Genomic DNA, 19,633 nt, shown 5'->3' on the forward strand with positions numbered 1-19,633 from the left:
GAGGTATCAGAGGTAAAGTGCTCCTGGGTTCAGTCCCCAGTAACTAACACACAGGAAGGAAGGAAGGAAGGATAGGAGGGAAAGAAAAAAGAAGGAAGGAAAGGAAGATAGTAAAGGGGCACAGCTCAAGGAAAAAGAATGCAGGCCACAGCTTAGGACAAAAGGGGAACCACAGAGTCTTTGGCACGAATAGTGTGTGGTGCTTAAATAACTGGCAAGACATAAATTTGTTTCCTTGATAACTTTTTTTTTTTTTTTGCCGTACTGGGGATAGAACCCAGGGGCATTCTACCTCTGTGCTACACCCCCAGCCCTATTTTTTCTTTATTTTGAAACAGGGTCTCACTGAGTTGCAAAGGGCCTAAGTAGTAGCTGAGGCTGGCCTTAAACCGCGATCCTCCTGTCTCAGCCTCCCAAATGCTGGGATTATAACTGTGCACCACCATGCCCGGCTATAACTTTCTAAACTGGTCTGAGAGAATAGAGTTACTTAAATTTTTCACATAAAACTAAAGACCTTGGGCAAGTCCCTTTTTCATATACTAGTTTCCCCTATAAAATGGGAATAACAGTAGTCTCTATTTCATAAGACTTAAGAATAAATGGGATTATACATAAAAAGGATTTTACATTGTACATGGAATGCGGTAAGCCATCAATAAATGCTATTGTTAGGAGTAGCAGAATATCAGAGAAGCTAAGCTCTATCTATATAGCAAGTAGACTGGTCTTAATATGGAGTTTATTTTTCTTATTAGATTGCTTGCAAACTCTAAGAGTTGGCAGTTACTCTTATCCCTGAAGTCTTTAAGACTAAATATTTAGGGGAGGAATGCGACTTAGCTGTATATCATTTGTCTTACTTAACTATTTGCATGGAGAAGAGTTTAGAGTGTCCCCTGCTGCTTTTAGGCATCTCCAGTGGTGAGCTTTAGAAGCTGGTCATACCTCACAGCTTAGTTCCCAGATAATGCTAGCTATGAAGTGCATTTTGTTTCTTAAATTGGTGTTTCATGGTGGGCACAACGGCACATACCTGTAAGCCCAGTACTTGGGAGGCGGAGGCAAGAGGATCGTAAGCTCAAGGCCAGCTTTGTCAACTTAGTGAGACTTGGTTTCAAAATTAAAGACAAAAAGGACCGGGGACGTAGCTCAGTGATAGAATGAGAATGCCCCTGGTTCAGTTCCTAGTACTGCGGGTGGGGGGAGAAAGGAAATCAATGTTTCATGAATATGAAACCTTCACAATCAGGTTTCAAAAAGAAAACAACCCACAGACTCTTTGAAGGGGCTCGCAAAGAATTATTTTAAAGAAGAAAAAAATTCCCTGTCTTGTTTTTTTCTGAGCAGCACAACTTTTATTTTCATACAGTCTTATTTTAGGTTGCACATAAAAATATAATTCAGTTGCTGCAAGAAACTACTGATATACAAACAAAATTGTCAGAAACTTCAAAATGAGAACTAGAAAACTGTTTATTTCCTTTTCCATTTCTCTTAGCCCACATGTTTCTCTGCTCATAATTGACTTTGGGCCCTGCAGGTGCGGTGGAATGAAGCTGGTGCAAAATACTTCTTGCTTGACAGAGAGAATCTTCCAGTATTCCCATTTTCAATAGACCACGAAGGAGACATTTATGTAACTCAGCCTTTGGACCGGGAACAAAAGGACTCAGTGAGTAAAATGGGGAGAGTTTCATAGGCGACACAATAAAATCCTATGTCTACTTACTCTTGACAGCCAAATCGATTTTACTTAAAAAAAAAAGATCTGTATTCTAGATCCCTCTTATTATTGGCGCTCAAAGACATGCTAATTTCTTCACAAGTCTGACCCATTTCAATTAAAAATAAGTGATAGTAAATGAAAGAAATAAAACAGCCATTTTCTCTGCCTTTTTAAAGGGGACAGTAAAGGAGTTTTAACTCTGACCTTCCTGTTCTAGTATGTTTTTTACGCAGTTGCAAAGGATGAAAATGATAAGATTCTTGCGTTACCAGTGGAAATTCGTGTGAATGTTAAAGATGTTAATGATAATCCGCCGGCATGTCCATCTCCAGTGACTATATTCGAGGTCCAGGAGAACGAGGGATTGGGTAAGAATTGAGAGCTGTTCAGTGCTGTGCAGCTGTCCTTCCTGTGTTCTCTCTGGTCCTGTCTTTTCTCCTCTCTGTTGGGGGCAGGTAGACCTAATTGGCAGTTGGTCCTCTAAGCCTGAGCAGCATAGAGGGTGAATGTACTGTGAGAGTCCAGGGACAACAGTTTCTGGATTTTATTCTAAAGTTGGTGCTTTTATAACCACCCCACCCCTAATTATTATTACTACCTATTCTTATTACTACCATCACACTGATCACTAGTGCTGTAACTTACACACTGGCATCCTGTATACACACAGAGGAATATCTCATTTGCAAAATTTTCTCATAACTTAAGCCTTTACATCTACAGTCAGCTACCCTGAAAGAAGTAGACAGTACCAATTGTAGTTGGAACTGACACTTGCACCGTCCTCTCCAGGAAGCTGATGATAATCCAGGAGGCTGGCAGAGGGACTGAAGTCCTATCTATTTTCATCCTTCTGATCTGAACTCTCTACACTTTTCTCTTTGACTGTATCTCAGGACAGCTTTAGGTTTTGTATGAGAACAACTACTAAATGAACATAATGATTTCTGGGAGTCTCCTGACTTCCCTGGTCCCTTTCCACACTGTGTTGAGCCTGTGGACTGTGCAAGCTGGCATTTCTTGGAATGTTTTAAGTGTTGTACTGTGTGAGTTCCAGGGGCTTACCAGCTTCACCACCTCTTCTGACTGTCATTTCTAAGGCCTTGCTCCAGTCATGTGCCTGTGGACGTCCTGGTCGCTTCCCTTTCATCTCTCCAGCCCTCTCGAGATGCCCTGTGGCCCGGGGCTGCTGTCCTGGCGCTCCGCGAGTGGCTTCCTCGCTTGCTGCTCATTCTTTCTTTCCTTTCTGCCAGGTGTCCTTTAAAAGCCACTTGTCAGATCTGTTTACACACTCCAATTCTTGCCCCAGCCAATTACCAGTGGAAATTCAACAGGAAGAGTTAAGTGATGGCTTGGCAGATTTCAATAAATTATAGATAAGAATTTTGTCACAATGACAATTGTGTAATAATGGAAGGCATAACAATAGTCCACAAACACTTGTGGTATCATCCTTTTTGGAAGTCAGGCATGGTCTTTGATGCTGAGCGAAAGTGAAACATCTTCAAATAGATAAACCTCAAGTCTCTTTGCATTGCTCTGGATCTGTGATGCATTTGTTATCCCCTGCTGCATAACAAAATGTCCCCAAACTTAGCAGCTTAAAATAACAGATGCTTGTTATTGCACTATTTCTATATCTGTGGACCAGGAATCGGGGTGCAGTTCAGCTAGGTGCTTATGATTCAGAGAGAGATGCAGAGAGAAATGAGGAGCTATAACATGGATGGCCTTTCTATAGCCAATCATGGAAGTGACATCCTATCGCTTGAGCCATGTTCTGCTCATCAGGATCAAGCCATTGGGCACAGCCCATACTCGAAAGGAGGGGGCCATAAAGAAGCATAGAATCAGGATGGAGTATTGGGAGCCATTTTGGGGCTACCTACCCCATTTTAGAAGTATTAGTTTTCTAAGATAGATGAAGTTATCATTCGTAAAATAAATTGTTCAAGGGCTCAGTATGCTGTTTGTTTGTTTTTTTAAGTGAGAATTTATTTCTCAAAAATATGTCACTGGAATATATATATATATTTGTGTGTGTGTGTGTGTGTGTGTGTGTGTGTGTGTGTGTGTCTGGGGATGGAACCCAGGGGCATTCGACCTCCGAGCTGCATCCCCTGCCCTATTTTTTATTCTTTATTTTGAAACAGGGTCTCACTAAGTTGCGGAGGACCTCACTAAGTAGCTGAGGCTTTCTGTTAATGACGATCCTCTGGTCTCAGCCTCCAGAATGTTGGGATTACAAACATGCGCCACCATGCCTGGCTATCACCAGGTCTTTAAAGAACAAGGGATTCTTATAAGTCAACTGAGAATATTTTCTAAATGTAGCCTAAAAGAAGTATGAGACACTTCCCCTGCCTTTTGGGGCTTACTGTCTATCTGAGCTGTCAAGATATGCAGAGATGGAGCCTGTGTGGTGGCACATTCCTGTAATTCTAGTACTTGGGAGGCTGAGACAAGAGGATCACAGGTTCGCAGCCAGACTCAGCTACTTAGGACCTCCACAACTTAGTGAGATCCTGTCTCAAAATAAAAAATAAAAAAGTAGTGCTGGAGGTGTAGCTCAGAGGCAGAATCCCCTAGGTTTAATCCCCAGCACCACACATGTGTGTGAGTGCGCGCGCGCGCGCACACACCCACACACACACACACACACACACACACACACACACACACACGGAAATATTAATAAGTAAAATACTAACTTATTCCCCTTATATTTGCATTCTATTTCTTGGTGTCTTGTACTAGCTTGTATTTTGTGGGACTTCTGTCCCTAAGTTTTAGCAACATTAATTCTAGAATCCCACTCGTGACCAAGTCCTGTGTATTCCCACAGCGAATTCAGCCTCTCGTGAAGTCCTCACTTCTCTAAAGCATTCCTGGATTCCCTCAAAAGATGCTCTGTATATATTCCTGAGTCAGCCTGGGCCGCCCCTTGCTCCTGGCCTCAGTCACTCAGAAAGTCACCCTTTCACTCCTGGTTCCCACCAAGGGGTGTCCCCTAAAGCCAGTGGTCTCCATGGTGCCCCTGACAGCTGGCAGTTTCCAGTCATTTCCTGTGTGGTGATAGAGTATGCTCAGCGTTATAATCGCTTGCCGAGAGGAAACCTCTGAAGCAGGGCTGCTGAGACCCCAAAGGATCACATTGCTTAGCAGGGCACCCTTTCACCCCACCACATAGATACTTTCCTTACAAGGACATCTGCATGCCGCAAAGGTTACTGGCTATGATGGATCCAGAAGTAAGCAGCTGCCACTATTACTAGATATATATTCCTTTCTGTCCTACTGCTCATGATGGCCCTGAACCCAGCCCCTGGGACACATCTGCATATGTCCATCTCTGTTGTTGACATTTATAGGTACTTCCCACTCCCCCTCCTAGAGGTTTCTGTGTAAGTCAATGGATACAACCTGATATGGCAGAGGACAATGACCAAACTTCACAAGGGGATGGATTCAAGAGTTAGCCCTTGGATGGGATTCTGGCTGCATAGAAAGAAAACCACAATTCCCATTTGGCAGAGTGAGATGTTCTGGAACCTATCAGTAACTCCCCAGCACTGATAGAACTTGGGGTCATAGCTACTGACTTCTGGGGATCCCTGGAACGAGACATGCACAGAAATAAAGTATGTAGGACTGTGAACTGTAGCAGAGGGGTGCAGGGTGCATGCCTGTCCTTTGTCCCGTGTTATCTTTAGAGTAGAATCAGCCTTTGCAGTTGATCTATAAAGTTTCTTAGAAGCAACCCAGTGTTGGTCTCTCCTTGTTTGGTTAGACATTTACCTTGTGTACTTGTGTCCCAGGGCTGCCACAATCTCCACACACGTGGTGGCTTTAAATAGCAGAAATATGTTCTCTCTCTCTCCACTTTGGAGGCCAGGAGTCTTAAAGCAGGGTGCCTGAGTCTCTAGGGGAGAGTCCTTGGCCTCTTCTGGCTTCCGTGGCTGCTGGTATTCTTTGGCGGGTGGAAGACTCCATGTCTGACCTCTGGCTTCACAACACCTCCTCCTCGGTGCCCATATCTCAGTGTCCTTAATCTCAACATTTTTATCTCACCACATCTGCAAAGACTCTATTTCCAAATAAGGTCCCATGCTGAGGTTTTGAGTACATGTGTTTTTTGGGGGGCACTTTGGGCTGAGTTGTGGCCCCCTAATTCATATGGCAAAGTTCTAATCGCTAGTACTTCAGAATGTGGTTGTATCTGGAAATAGAAATAAAGAGGGGATTAAGGTAAACTGAGATCCTTGTGGTGGGCCCTCATCCAATGTGACTGGTGTCCTTAAAATAAGAGGAAAATTGGATGGAGGGTAGATGATATGAAGGCATAGGGAGGAGAAAGCAGCTGCTCACAAGCCAGGGAGCGAGGAATCAGAAGAAGCCAATCTTGTCAATTCGCTGACCACAGACTTCTAGCTTCCAGAACCATGGGAAAATAAAGTTGTGCTGAGTAATGCATCCAGCCCAGGTGTGGATATCAAATGCAGTACAGTAGTCAACAGACGATACTGTGGGAAGGCTTAGGAACCTAAGTAAGTCTAAAAGCCTCTGTCTGCTACCCAAAATTATTTAGAGTGTTTTCTAGGAACCTTCTTATCCAGTGAAATCACTTTTACACAGAGAGCTTGTGTGAACGGATTCCCTTCTTTCCTTCCCTGCAGGTAGCAGTATTGGGATCTTTACTGCCTATGACATGGATGAGAAAAACACTGTCAACAGTGTCTTAAAGTACCAGATTGTGCATCAAGACCCCCAAATTCCCACAGATGGACTCTTTCTGATTGAAGAATATGAGGGGAAGTTCCAGTTAGCCCGGCAGTCCTTGAAGAAGCAAGACAGTCCTCAGTACAACTTAACAGTAGAGGTGTCCGACAAAGGTTAGTATCACACCTGCTGTCCTGAGCACAAATATTTGTTTTTCTTTCAGTTATGACTTGTTAGGATGCTCCAGTGTCTGGACATATCACACCATGATGCCATTTAAAAATTCCTTGCTTCTTTTGGGAAATATGCACAACACAGAGGTGGCTGTTTCCCTCCCTTCTTTCCATCCTTCCTTCCTTCTATCCTTCCTTCTATCCTTCCTTCCTTCCTTCCTTCCTTCCTTCCTTCTTCTTATACAGGGGTTTGAGTAGGGGCATTCTACCTCTGAGCTACAAGCCCAGTCCTATTTTATTTTTTATTTTGAAACAGGGTTTTGCTATCCTCCTGTCTCGCCCTCCCAAGTTCTGAGATTTCAGGAAGCAGCCCTTTTCATAAAGACCAGAGCTGCAGGTCAGGTAGCACTGTTGAGTTAGTTGTTCTTGGTGCCCTAAGAAGCAGATGCCTAGAGGAGCTGAAATGAGCATCTCAGAGGGGATGCCTTTTAGAAACAATGGGAAGGGAGACTAAGACGTCGGGGAGAGTCATAAAACTGCATTAGGAGCCCGATCCTGAGAGTGTTCTAAGGAGAGTTTTGTATGGCTGCCTAGGTGTCCAAAGAACTTTATCTCTGAGAATGGGTCTGTAACTGGCTGGGGAAGCCTGTGAGGGCAGCTTTGTTGCAAAGATAGTGTTGGATTTCATAGCACAACAGTGGGGCCGTCGTCAATTAATATCCCAGTGATTGATGGCACACACCTGCAATCTCAATACTTTAGAGGCTGAGAAAGGAGGATCACAGGTTGGAGGTCAGTGAGTGGTAACTTTCAAAATAACAAATCAAATAGCGTTGGGGTGAAGCTCAGAGATAAAGTACTTCTGGGTTCAAATCCCAGCACATACATGCAAAAAGTTTCATTTGTTAAAGGTCCATGATATACATTCTCATGACCATCATGATCGCAAACAGGAAATTCATTGCATTTCTGAAAAAAAAAATTTGATGGGAATAGGGATTGAACCCAGGGTTGCTCTACCACTGAGCTATACCCCAAATCTTTATTTTTTAATTTTGAGATAGGGTCTTACTAAGTTTCCCAGGATGACCTTGAACTTGCAATCCTCCTGTCTCAGCATCCCAAGTACTGAGATTACAGGCATGCATTATCTCATTCAGGTTGAATTTCCCCATTCTTGCTTCCAGACTCAAAGGGACCTGCATATAAAAGGAGAGAAATGCATCCTTGGGGAAGTTCTATCTTCTAACCATATCATAAGACATTCTTCCCTACTCTTTGAACACCTTAAAAACAAGGGGTTCCTAAACTCTTTTGAGTTTCAAGACTATTTGAGAATCTGATGAAAACTATGCATTCTCAAATAAATGCACACATTCTTAGAAAAATGGGCACAGACACATAAAAGTACACACACACACACACACACACACACACACACACACACACGGGGAGAGAGACTCTCATATCTGTTAACATTCAGACTTTTAGCAGGTTAAGAGTCCTTTGCATTAACTAGCACTGAATTTAGGTTACCAAATAATTCCATGGTTGTTATGCTATATGCTATGGTTACGCTTGTGTGCAACATAAGCTATGTGAGCCTGTGAGAAGAAAAGAGACGTTCATGCTAAGCTGCACATTTCTTTCTTTTCCATGGATGCTATATGCTGAGAGCACTAGAGTTTAGCAGGTCTTAGTGGAGAACGTTGGAAACCAAGTAATTTAGCAAGTATTGAGAGGCCATTGTTTGCATAGCAGTTTGTTAAGAGGTACAACAGATGTGAGTATAATAAATCGCCCCTGTCAAGGCCGAAGTGACACATCCACACTATCAGCCATCCATTCTTCAGCAAACAGTTGCTGAGCAGCTACTTTGAGGCATCAGAAAAGGTATTGGAGACACCCGGTGTCTGTCCTCAAGGGCGGCTTGTTCTGGTAGAAGAGATAGCCATGTGAACCAACAAATTGCAAGAAACATATACAAGGTAGCCACACCAAAGCCTCAGTGGAGGGAGAGAGCAGGTAAGACTTTCGGGAGGAGGTGTCACTGAGCTTGGTTTTGAAGGATAAATCTGACAAGTCACTTCTGGATGAGTGAGAATCCCACGTGCAAAGACTTCACAGGACTTTAAGTAGTTTGAAGTTGTAAAAGCATAAGGCAGAAATCGGATAACAAATGATTTATGTGCATGAGTACATTTAGAGAAAACGTGGGCCAGATTAGAAATGCATATTAATACATGTGCATTGGTGGAATCAAACATTCAGTTATGCACTTCAGAAAATTAAGAGACGAGGCTATAATGAGCAGAGTTTTACATATAATTGGGGAGGGTCCCTGAGCTGTAGACCCATTGCTGCCCCAAACAAGGGTTTTGCAAAGCAGTGAGCCAGCAAGTTCAGGAACTGGGAGTGCCCCATTCTTTTCTACAAATTTTTTGGGTACTGGCTCTAATTTTAATCGATATCTGTTTATTTACAACTGGATTATTGTTAGATTACATTGCTTTAGATTGCACTGTATTCAGGGCATTGAAGAGAAGTCCTAGAGTTAGTCTACCTGTGTCTATTCATCAGGATCCCAGGAGGAAATGGGTTGCCTTCTCAAAAGGGGTAACCCAAAAGAGTTAAGAAAGGCTTATTTGTGAAGGTCATAGGCAGGGTTAGGGGAACCAACAGGAGGTGTGAGCAGGGTAGGCTTACTGCCCTGAAGCCCAAAGGGGTGGGAGAAGAGGGAGGTAGACCAGCCTCTTTCCTTCTGCCCATCATCCCGTCTCCTGTGGGGCCTCCTATTGGGAGAACCCAGTTGTTCTTTAGAGGCAAAACACCCTGTAATGGGTGACAGGCACAGTGAAGAGCAGACACTGGAGGGAGAGGGCAAAGGAGCTTGTGAAAGCCGGCCACAGTGGCACACACCTGTAATCCCTGTAGTTGGGCTGAGACAAGGGAATAGCAGGTTTGAGGCCAGCCTCAGCAACCTGTAGCCTGTTTTCAAGTGGTGGCACCTGTCTGTAATCCCATACTTGGGCAGCTGAGACAAGAAGGGTCACAGGTTCGAACACAGCCTCAGGAAGCAGTGACTCTTTCAGCAAGCTAGTGAGACCCTGTTTCAAAATAAAAATAAAATAGGGCTAGTGATATAGCTCAGTGGTTGAATTCTCCTGGGCTCAATACCCAGTGCCAGAAAACCAACTAAACAAAAACAGAAGGAGCACGTGGATTTGAATCCTGGCCCCAGCACTCATTAGCAGCGTGTCCTTGGGTGGGTTTCCTAACTTCTCCATCTCCTGGCTTTCTCATTTTATTAAAAAAAATAAACGGGAATGAATGATAACAGTGCATATGTCGTTAAGTTATTGTGAAGATGACATGAGAAATGCAGGTTAGACACTTCAGACAGTGCCCAACACAGAGGGGCCACTAACAATTTGCATTATGATGAGAACCTCGGCTCTGGAATTTTCCACGGTGTGTAGATGAGCTGACTGAGGCACAGAGACATCGAGTGGCACAGATTCTCACACCTCTGAGGAGTGCAGAGCCAGAATTCAAATAGGGTCTCAGGGCACCAAGGGGCAACCGCCCCATGATAGAGCATGCTGTGGTTGGAATGATGGCAACCCACCCCCACCCAGAACCCGCCATTCTGCTTCTTGCTCTGGCACGCTCCCCACCTGCACTCTGTGCTTGTTTTTGATCTAGGATCCACCTGCTATCTCTGACCAGGGCTTTGAATCATCAGATCCAGCCCTGTGCCATTTCCCCAGGGCCTGCCATCCGCCTTAGCATCCTCTGGAGGAGGTTAACTGTACCGACTTCTTCCCCTACATGAAGGAGAGGGAACAGGTGCCCTAGAACCTCCCCACCGTAGAGAGCAGAGCTGGTGTAAGGCAGGTGTGTTGGGGGAGGAAAAACAGCCCCTGGGACTCTCAGGGAATGGTTTCTAGAAGAATAGTTTTGGACTGGACTTTGAAGACTATATACATTTCACTAGTCAGAAAAGGGAGGCTGATTTATACAAAAGGAGCAAACCTTCCCTAGGGTGTGCAGGGAGGAAAGGAGAAGCCCAGGACAAACACTCCAGACTTTCTTCAGTCTCCCCTGGGCCAGCTGCTCGTGGGTGCAGGTGGGGCACAGAGAACCCTCTCTCCACGTAAATTGCATGTTGGTCACAGAATTGTGATGGCTGTTGCCAATTTTTTTCTTACAGATTTCTGATTTTTAATGCATGATTTATGGTGAAAATTTCTGTGACATGACTTTGTTTTTCAGATTTCAAGACCCTCTGTTTTGTGCAAATCAATGTAATTGATATCAATGACCAGATTCCCATCTTTGAGAAGTCAGATGTGAGTAGCTGTCACCCTTTATTTTTTCTTTGTTTTGTTCCTATTATTTAATTCTTACTTCTGGGATAAAAACACAGACAATGGTTCAAGTGGTTAAGAAGAATGTCACACAAGACAGATAGCCTCAGTCAATGGACAAATAATAAACCCAGACACCATCCTTAGTGGAAATCTTCAGAGAAGAGTGACATGCATTGCTATAGCACCTGGGAATGTGTGTTTATAGACTCCTGCCAATGGCTCATTTATTCCAACAGCTGCTTAAAAGCTACAACCAGAGTCTTGTTCAATTGAAAGGAGTCCAGTGGCTGCTTGTAGTTTATTATAGATTTTGTGCATGTTATAATAGTAACAATAGTAACCATTTATTGTCTCAATCAAGAATTTTGAGTAAAAAAATTTAGTATTTGGAATATTGACTACTTTAACCCATTTTGTCATGGTTGGATAAGAGGAAAAAAAAACGTGAGTTTCTGGCTTAAGATGAAGAAAAATATGCTCAAGACATCTCTAAGAATTGGGAGGATTGGGGGTAGAGAAGAAAAGACCAATTTAGAACAGCAAGAAAAATGCAAATTACCATTTTCTTGTTGATATAGGCTCTGGACATGGTGATGGCTTTTCATGCTTTTCCTTAAAGGGATGTGTATTTGTTTTAAAAGTTAGAGAAGCCCATGGGGACTAGATTGTTATGTTTTGTTTGAAGTCAGTCGAGGAAGCCCAGAGCTCTCTGATGATGTTCATAAATCAAAATAAGGACAAGGTTGTGACAAAGAAGGGGACTGATTGATGATAGGGTTTAGAACGGTAAGAGGTGTGACAGAACCTATCTCATATAACAGACACTGAGGTTAAACAAGCATGAAATAAAGAAACCATTTCTTCCAAGCCTCTGTTCTCTTGGGCATTTTATCCTTCCTTAGTATTGTGATTTCTCTGCATTTCAACAAGCAAGTGCTTTTCAGATGAAAGTTCAGAATCCTGCTATGGAAATCTCGGTTTAGAAATGCAGATCTGGTTATGGCAAGAGAGCCTGCTTTCTTCATCACCGTGGTCCTCTCCTGAGCCCTTCCAGTTACCATCTTTAATATCATGAGGCTGGGAGAGATGATTTGGGAGATTTTTTGGGTCCTGGGAAATGCTTCAGGCCAGTGAGTAATAACACAGGCTTTGGAGTTGGACAGACATGGGTTTTTTGATTCTGTGACTCACTGGCTGTGTGATCCTGGCTAGGCTAGGTTTAACCTCTCTAATTCATTGCCCCTCTGTCAAATGGAGATGGTAATATAGCTACTCAGTAGGGTGTCTGCTTGCTTACTTCACTGAGCACTGACTACCAGGCTTTCAGGGACTTTATGCCCATTATGATCTCTCTTAATCCCCACAGCAAACATGAAGTAGGCTCTATAATATCTCCATCAAACATATGATCAAACAGACACTTAAGGAAAGATGGTAGCTTGCTTCAAGTCACTCAGTTAACAAACGGCAAGTTCAGAACTCCTACTTAGCTCTTGGACTGCAAGGGGTTCGATTTGCTAACCCTTATTCCATGGCTGATTTAAGAATTACTTACAATAATGTATGTAAAGTGCCTGCAACATCGTAGGTACTCAATACAGTGCAGCCATTTATTTATATCATTATTTCTACAATGATAGTATAGTTATTAAACATATTATCTATCAGAAGGGGAATCTGTCTTAGACTCTTACCAGTAAGTCTCTGTGATGTTGTGTTATCTGTACCATGGATATTGGACCATGAGTATGACTGATGGTAAAGTCAAATGCAACATATTAATCAATGGGGGGAAAGCTTGCTAAATATTGATGCAAACTATGGTTTGTGTCCATTCTTTTTTTTTTTTTTTTTTTTTTTGCGGGTCTGGGGATGGATCCCAGGGGCATTTGACCTCTGAACTACACCCCCTGCCCTATTTTTTATTCTTTATTTTGAAATCGGGCCTCACTAAGTTGCAGAAGGCCTCACTAAGTAGCTGAGGCTGTCCGCGAACCGCGATCCTCCAGTCTCAGCCTCCTGAATGCTGGGATTACAAGTGTGCGCCACCACGCCCGGCTTTGGTTTGTGTCCACCCTGAAGCCAGGGACGTTTATTCCTCGGCAGCTGTGCTTGATGACAATGTTTCCTCCTCAGTATGGAAGCCTGACTGTCCCTGAAGACATAGCTGTCGGGACCACCATCTTAACCATCCAAGCCACCGACGCGGATGAGCCATTTACTGGGAGTTCTAAAATCCTGTATCGAATTATAGAGGGAGACAGTGAAGGAAGACTGGAGGTGGACACGGATCCCCAAACCAACGCGGGATATGTCAAGATTAAAGAGGTAAGGTGCCCCTTTGACAAATTTGTCCTTAGGATAGATTAATTTACATGTGATTTTGGGAGGCCCATAAGCAGAGGTGACACAGTAGCAGAGACCTCTCAGGAATGGCGGTGGACTCCAAGCACACTGTCAGTCCTGTCCTCCTGCGTTAGTCTGCATGCAGGGCTCCCTCATCTGGAAGTAGCATTCAATGCCGCTCAATATAAAATAAAATAAAAATACCACCTTTGGGGAGAGAGTGGAGCCTTCCAGTTGAAAAAGGACCCGAGCACAGTGAAAAAGCATCTGTAGGGGTGTTAGCTGCTGAAGGATTACAGGGCTGTGGGCTACAAAGGAAGGTTTTGGAGGACAATTTTGAGCCAGAATAAGGAAAGCTGAAAGTAGAGGCTGAAAAAGAAGACAAAATAGAGTAACTTCACAGAAAATGGGCAGAGGCCAAGAAAACAAAGGCCCGGTGCTGAAACAAGCCCTGCGCTATGTCTCAGAATTACGATCCTGTTGTTGGCATACATCCCACGCCTGAGACAGGGCCTAGCTGGGTCTTGGTGGGAAGGTCTGTGTGTGAATCAACTCAAGGCATAGCATCCAGTATGAGTGGAACTTGGAAAAGACGTCATTATAACTCCCTCCACTGTTCATGGCTGTCTTTATGGAGAGAAAGAACCTCAGAAGGAAAGGATAAGCGGGAGGGTGGTGTCGGGCTGGGAGCGGCCTGGCAGCATGCTGGCCGGTGGGATCTTCTTCTAGAGGGCAGGGGCAGCTGTCTCCCATCCTCCCCAGGACCAGAGCTCTCCAGGGCTCTAAGAGAAGATAGATAGGCACCAGTCCATCCCACTATGAAACTCCCACTTCCCAACTTATTTTTAATGGTGGCTTATTGTGAACCAACCTAAGCTAATTTTTCCATTGGTGGTGTGGTGTGGTTATTTTCAGGGGAAATATTGATAATCTCAGTGACTGGTGGTAGGTGCAAACCACAGGTCTCTTCCCCACAGCCTTGGCACCGGTGTATGTTACAATAACGCAGGCCTCTGACCAAACTCCTTGGCACATCCTCTTCTTGCATGTGGTTGCTTTGCTAGAGTCTAGAATGTTGCCTGGTACATAGTGGAGGCTCAAAAAAGTATTGCTTAGCTGAATGAATAACTGAAAGCTGTCACATATACAATCATTAGCCATCGCATGAGTAATTACTCAACCTGTGCTGTGGCCCCTGAAGTTCTAGCTTTCTGTTCCTTGGAGCCTGTAATGATGGCACTCAAACGTGAGGATTCATTTGACCATCCTTAACAATACAGGATCCCTCAGCCGGGCGTGGTGGTGCACTCTTGTAATCCCCGTGCTTGGGAGGCGGAGACAGGAGGATCATGCTGGTTCGGAGCCAGCCTTGCTGGCTTACGAGACCCTGTTTCCAAATTTAAAAAATATAAAATAGGTCTGGAAGTGTAGCCCGGGCGTATAACGGCTTCCAGGAACCCCAGTACCACACACACAAAAAATACAGGATCCTTGATGGGAACAGGCTGCCGAGCCAGTCAGAGGCTTGACTCCTGTTGAAAAAGACCAAGAGATATGCTGTACTTTACACCAAACAGCACTCATACTACCAAGAAAATCTTTTTGTCAGACAACTTTGCTTTTTAACAATCCTAGGCTGTGCTGGCCAGTGTGGCCGCCTCTGGAGTATGGATCTACTATGACAAATGCCCATGTTCATACTATTTTTGCTGAAGTGTTTTAAATTAATTACAGATGCCACATGTAGTTTAAGTATGGCTTCATTTTACTTCTATGTCCCCTCCTATTAAGCTGTCAAGGAACCACTAGCACACATGCTAGGCAAACCTACCACGGAGTGATAGCCTCAGCCCTAAACTAGGTTTTTAGTCACAACTTGACCCGTGGCAGAATTCTGAATCAAAGGATGCTGATCAGAGGCAAAATTCACCAAGGACCTCATGCCCAACAACTGGAGTCCTTTTACTCCTCAGTCTCCTGCATCTGCTCTCCTGTGCTTCTCACACTGACTCTGAGGGAAGCAAAAGCGAGCCCCACTGTACACAAAAGGGTTCAAGTCCACAGGCCTCCTGCTCGAGGGCACACCCGGGAACTGGTCGCTGGGCTTTGGGCTTCTACTAGGAAATGATTTCTATGAGACTGGCATTGCCACTTACCAGCTCTGTTACCTTGACCTGGGTGATATAAACTCTCGGGCCTCAGTTCTCCAATCTTTAAGTATGTGTGAAATAGCACCACCATCCAGTAAGGATATTGAAGAATGAAATGTGAGTATATGTGACTTTCAACACAATGGCTGGTGTGTAGTAAACTCAGTAAACACCTGGCATTATCTTAATTCTCACTGGGCAGAGCTGGAATTTTGCCTGTGCACAGGTACACCTTCCCTTCTTTCCTAAAGAGGCCAAATTTGCCCGATTCAAGAGTCATTTGGTACTGGGGAACATTATGCTAAGGGTGATTATTCAGTCACAAAAAATAAAAAAATGGGATGTTCTCCCTAATATGCGGAACCTAGGGAGAAAATAGGTCATAGGAGGAACTCGAGATGAAGAAGGAGAAACCATAGATGAGTAAATAAGGTGACCTAACTGAGGGGGATGGGGGAAAGAGTAAAATTCCCTAATGTACATGATGTACATTCACAGACATATCAATCACTAAGCCAAACATGAGAAGGAGGGAGGGGGAGAGAATGGAGGGTGAAACTGGGTAAGGGCTAATTGAGTGATGTGTTCATGTATGCTTCTACCATCTTACACCCCATTAAGATGGATGACTACAATGTACCAATAAAAATAAAAAGAGTTAGATGCTGTATACCTGGGACCCCTGCTCAAGCTTCTCCAGGGGAAAGCCTAGAAACCAGGAACTTTGATGAGCGCCCCCAAGTGACATTTCAGATTAAACAAGACACAGACATGCTACTGTACTTGACATTTACCGAGGTCCCATGCCCTGGCCCTCTGGCCACTCTGGGGCTGAGCAAGTGCCAGGAACAGGAAGGTTATTTTTTTGGAGCTCTGCTCGACTCATCAAAACTCTCCTAGGACCCCCTTTCTTGAGGTTCAGAGTTTTGCTTTGGTTTACTTTTTTTTTTTTTTTTACTTTTTAAATTTTTTCCCTTCTCCAGTATGACTGGTCTTTTTGAATTCTTGGTTCATGACTATTTTTAACCAGTTCAAATATCATTGAGAAAACTAATGTGCCTACCTTTCTCTCATCTCCCATCCTTGGTGAAAATGTTAAATGCCCCATCTCAGCCCCTCCCTCTCAGCACTTGACCTCTGCTTCCAGTTTGAATCGAAATCACTGGTTTGGCCTTTGAGGCAGTTGTATGCAGAAGAGATATGCGATAGGAGCAGGTTTTGTCCTGGAGACTGCGATGATCTCTTGACTCGGCTTCCTAGCACATCCCAGATCATGAAAGGGCAGGCGTGTGGTTTGATGAGGCTTGCTTGGTCCTGGTTCAGCTTGGCTGAGTATCAGGTGCTAATTTAGTACCTTTCATTTCTAATTTTTTCCCTGGAATATTTGGTGGGTGTTCAGATGTGAAAGTTAAGCAGAGTGTCCAGTGGCCAGCTGGTCCCTTGCCATTTGTCCCTCCATTTAACATGTATTTAAGGGGCACTGATGCCATCTCCTGAATGGTTGCCCTCACTTGGTCTGGAGCACCCCATATCCAGCTTCTAGGCAATTGTTTCTAGAGCTATTTTTCTTTCTATTTTTATTTTTTTATGGTACTGGAGGTTGAACTCAGGGGCATTCTACTTTCTTTCCCCAGCTACACCCTTTCCCCAGCCATTTTAGATATTTTTTGTTTTTATTTATTTACTTTTTAACTTTTTTCTGTATTTAATTTTTATTGGTGCATTGTAGTCATACATCTTAATGGAGTACAAGATGGTAGAGGCATACATGCAAACATCACCCAATTATCCCTTCCCAAATTCCCAACCCCATTCTCAACAGGGTCTTGCTGGGTTGCTCAGAGTCTTGTTACATTGCTGAGACTGTCTTCTAACCTGCAATCCTCCTGTCAGCCTCCCAAGTACTGGGATGACAGGTGTGCACCGCTGCACCCAGCCCAAAGCTATCTTTCTAAAACACCGATCTGACTTTGTCAGTTACGGATGAAGCCCCAGCTCCTGGGCTTGGCATACACAGAGCTCTCTCTGCCGTCCGCCTCCTCTCAGCCTGGCACCTTCCATTCTGGTAATAGGCTGCCTGTCATTTGTGGACATGCTGTCTCCTTTCTTTACCCTTTGCCTCTGGGGCCACAGTGATGGGATGAACAGGCCAGGCAGGAGACTTGGGGCTGTGTGGTAGTGAGGATGGATGGGCCTCCTCCGTCTGAATGCAAAATGGCTCTGCTGCCTGATTGATCCCAGGCTTGGCTGGACCAGAAAGGAGCAGAGCGCTGCATCCCTGGCCCACATCATAGCCTGATGGACGAAGTTGAAGTCCCCTCTATTTCTGTCTTCCCGTCTTGACTTCCTGGAGGCTGCTGCCTTTCTTCTAGGTCCCTGGTATTCAGGGTACACCACTGTCTTCACCCTGAGTTGGAGAGTGGATGTCCAGAAGATCCTGGACTCCTGCCCAGGTGAGGTCCCTGCCAGACCGTGTGTAGTGATCAGAGGTCATCAGGGGCCATCACATTTCTCCAACAGTGGGTGCTTATCTCTATGAACAGCCTCTCCTTTCCCGTCCTGGCTGGCTTATAAGATTTTATAACCATGTATCTGAATAAATGTCACTGCTTCTTATATTCTATCCCAGATGACCATGGTTTACAGAACCCTCTCTTCTGCAAGCTAATCTTCCCCTTGCATGTGTGGACTAGGTGCTCGGCTGTGATGCTGTGTGTCTGCGCGTACATGGGGAGAGGGGTTTCTAGAGGGAGGTGCTGTGAGTCGGGGAAGAGATGAGCATCGAAGGTGAATATTACACAGTTCTTCTCACACAGCTGATGGGCAACGAGGGGACCTAAACTAACCACACCCTTGCAATCCTGGGTTAGGTGCTCTGGGATTGCAGATGACACGGAGCTGGTCCACTTGGGCAGGGATTAGGGAGTGACTCTAGATTAAGAACTGCTGCTCCGTATAAGAATTTTTAAAATTTTTTTGCAGTACTGGGGATGGAACCCAGGGGCATTCTACCTCCGAGCTACACCCCCAACCCTATTTTTTATTCTGTATTTTGAAACAGGGTCTCACTAAGTTGCAGAGGACCTCAGTAAGTAGCTGAGGCTGTCCAAGAACCACCATCCTCCTTCCTGTCTTAGCCTCCTAAATGCTGAGATTACAAGCATGTGCCACCATGCCCGGCTTCTGTGTAAGAAAATTTAAAGGTGCATAAGGAATAAATCTTTTGAGGGAACTAATCACCCCCAAATTAACTTTCCTTCTTTTCCCCCTCCGCAGCCTCTGGATTTTGAAACAGCACCCATTTCTACCATTGTATTTAAAGCAGAAAATCCTGAGCCTCTGGTGGCTGGTATCACGTACAATGAAAGTTCTTTAGCCTCGCTCGAGCTTATTGTGACGGACGTGAATGAAGCCCCAGTATTTTCCCAGCCTGTGTTCGAAGCTGAAGTCAGTGAGGACGTGGAAACAGGCACTAAAGTGGGCAACGTGACTGCCTGGGACCCCGAAGGTCTGAAAGTCAGGTACAGGAGAGCAGCCCTGGGCAGGTGGCAGCCACAGGCCAGGGGATTGGGGTGGGTGGAGAAGCTGCACTGGTTCTGGGCTGGTGTCTCACAGAGCCACCACTGTCTGTGGCCCTGTCCCAGGCTTGCATCTGGGACCAGTGGGTGACAGCAGCAGGTTCTGATCCAACAACAACAAAAAAAGTACAGTGAAAATGAGTTTTTTTTATGATATATAGATGCATAGCTATGCATTTCTGCATACCCATAGAGTAGAAAAATTAACTAAGCATTATTAAGTCAATCATTTTTTTTTATTCCTGGACATATAGGTTGTTGTTTCCAGTATTTTTTTAGAAAATATTTTGAGTATTTATGTACATGTAATTCTTTAACTTTCATTTTTATTATTATTATTATTATTATTATTATTATTATTATTATTATTTTTTGCAGTACTGGGGATGGAACCCAGGGGCATTCTACCTCCAAGTTACATCCCCATCCCTATTATTTTAGTCTTTATTTTGAAACAGGGTCTCACTGAGTTGCAAAAGGCCTCACTGAGTAGCTGAGGCTGTCAGCGAACTGCAGTCCTTCCTGTCTCAGCCTCCCGAATGCTGGGATTACAAGCGTGCACCAC

General features: G+C 44.3%; 1 protein-coding gene across 6 annotated transcripts in view; it reads left to right on the top strand.

Moving 5' to 3' along the window:
* Positions 1–19,633, top strand: part of CDH17 (cadherin 17) — a gene marked incomplete at its 3' end in the record, with an annotated part of 57,185 nt that overhangs the window by 24,126 nt on the left and 13,426 nt on the right. For 5 of the 6 annotated variants that reach the window (XM_080693508.1, XM_080693509.1, XM_080693512.1 and 2 more), the window contains 6 exons: positions 1,544–1,675; positions 1,947–2,097; positions 6,406–6,621; positions 10,897–10,973; positions 13,131–13,322; positions 18,767–19,011. In XM_080693508.1, the coding sequence (XP_080549634.1) occupies positions 1,544–1,675; positions 1,947–2,097; positions 6,406–6,621; positions 10,897–10,973; positions 13,131–13,322; positions 18,767–19,011 (1,013 nt within the window). The remainder of the gene's footprint in view (positions 1–1,543; positions 1,676–1,946; positions 2,098–6,405; positions 6,622–10,896; positions 10,974–13,130; positions 13,323–18,766; positions 19,012–19,633) is intronic. The other variant, XM_080693510.1, reaches the window with a different exon arrangement.

Source organism: Muscardinus avellanarius (assembly GCF_963383645.1).
Source record: "Muscardinus avellanarius genome assembly, chromosome: 4".
In the NCBI taxonomy this organism is placed as follows: domain Eukaryota; kingdom Metazoa; phylum Chordata; class Mammalia; order Rodentia; family Gliridae; genus Muscardinus; species Muscardinus avellanarius.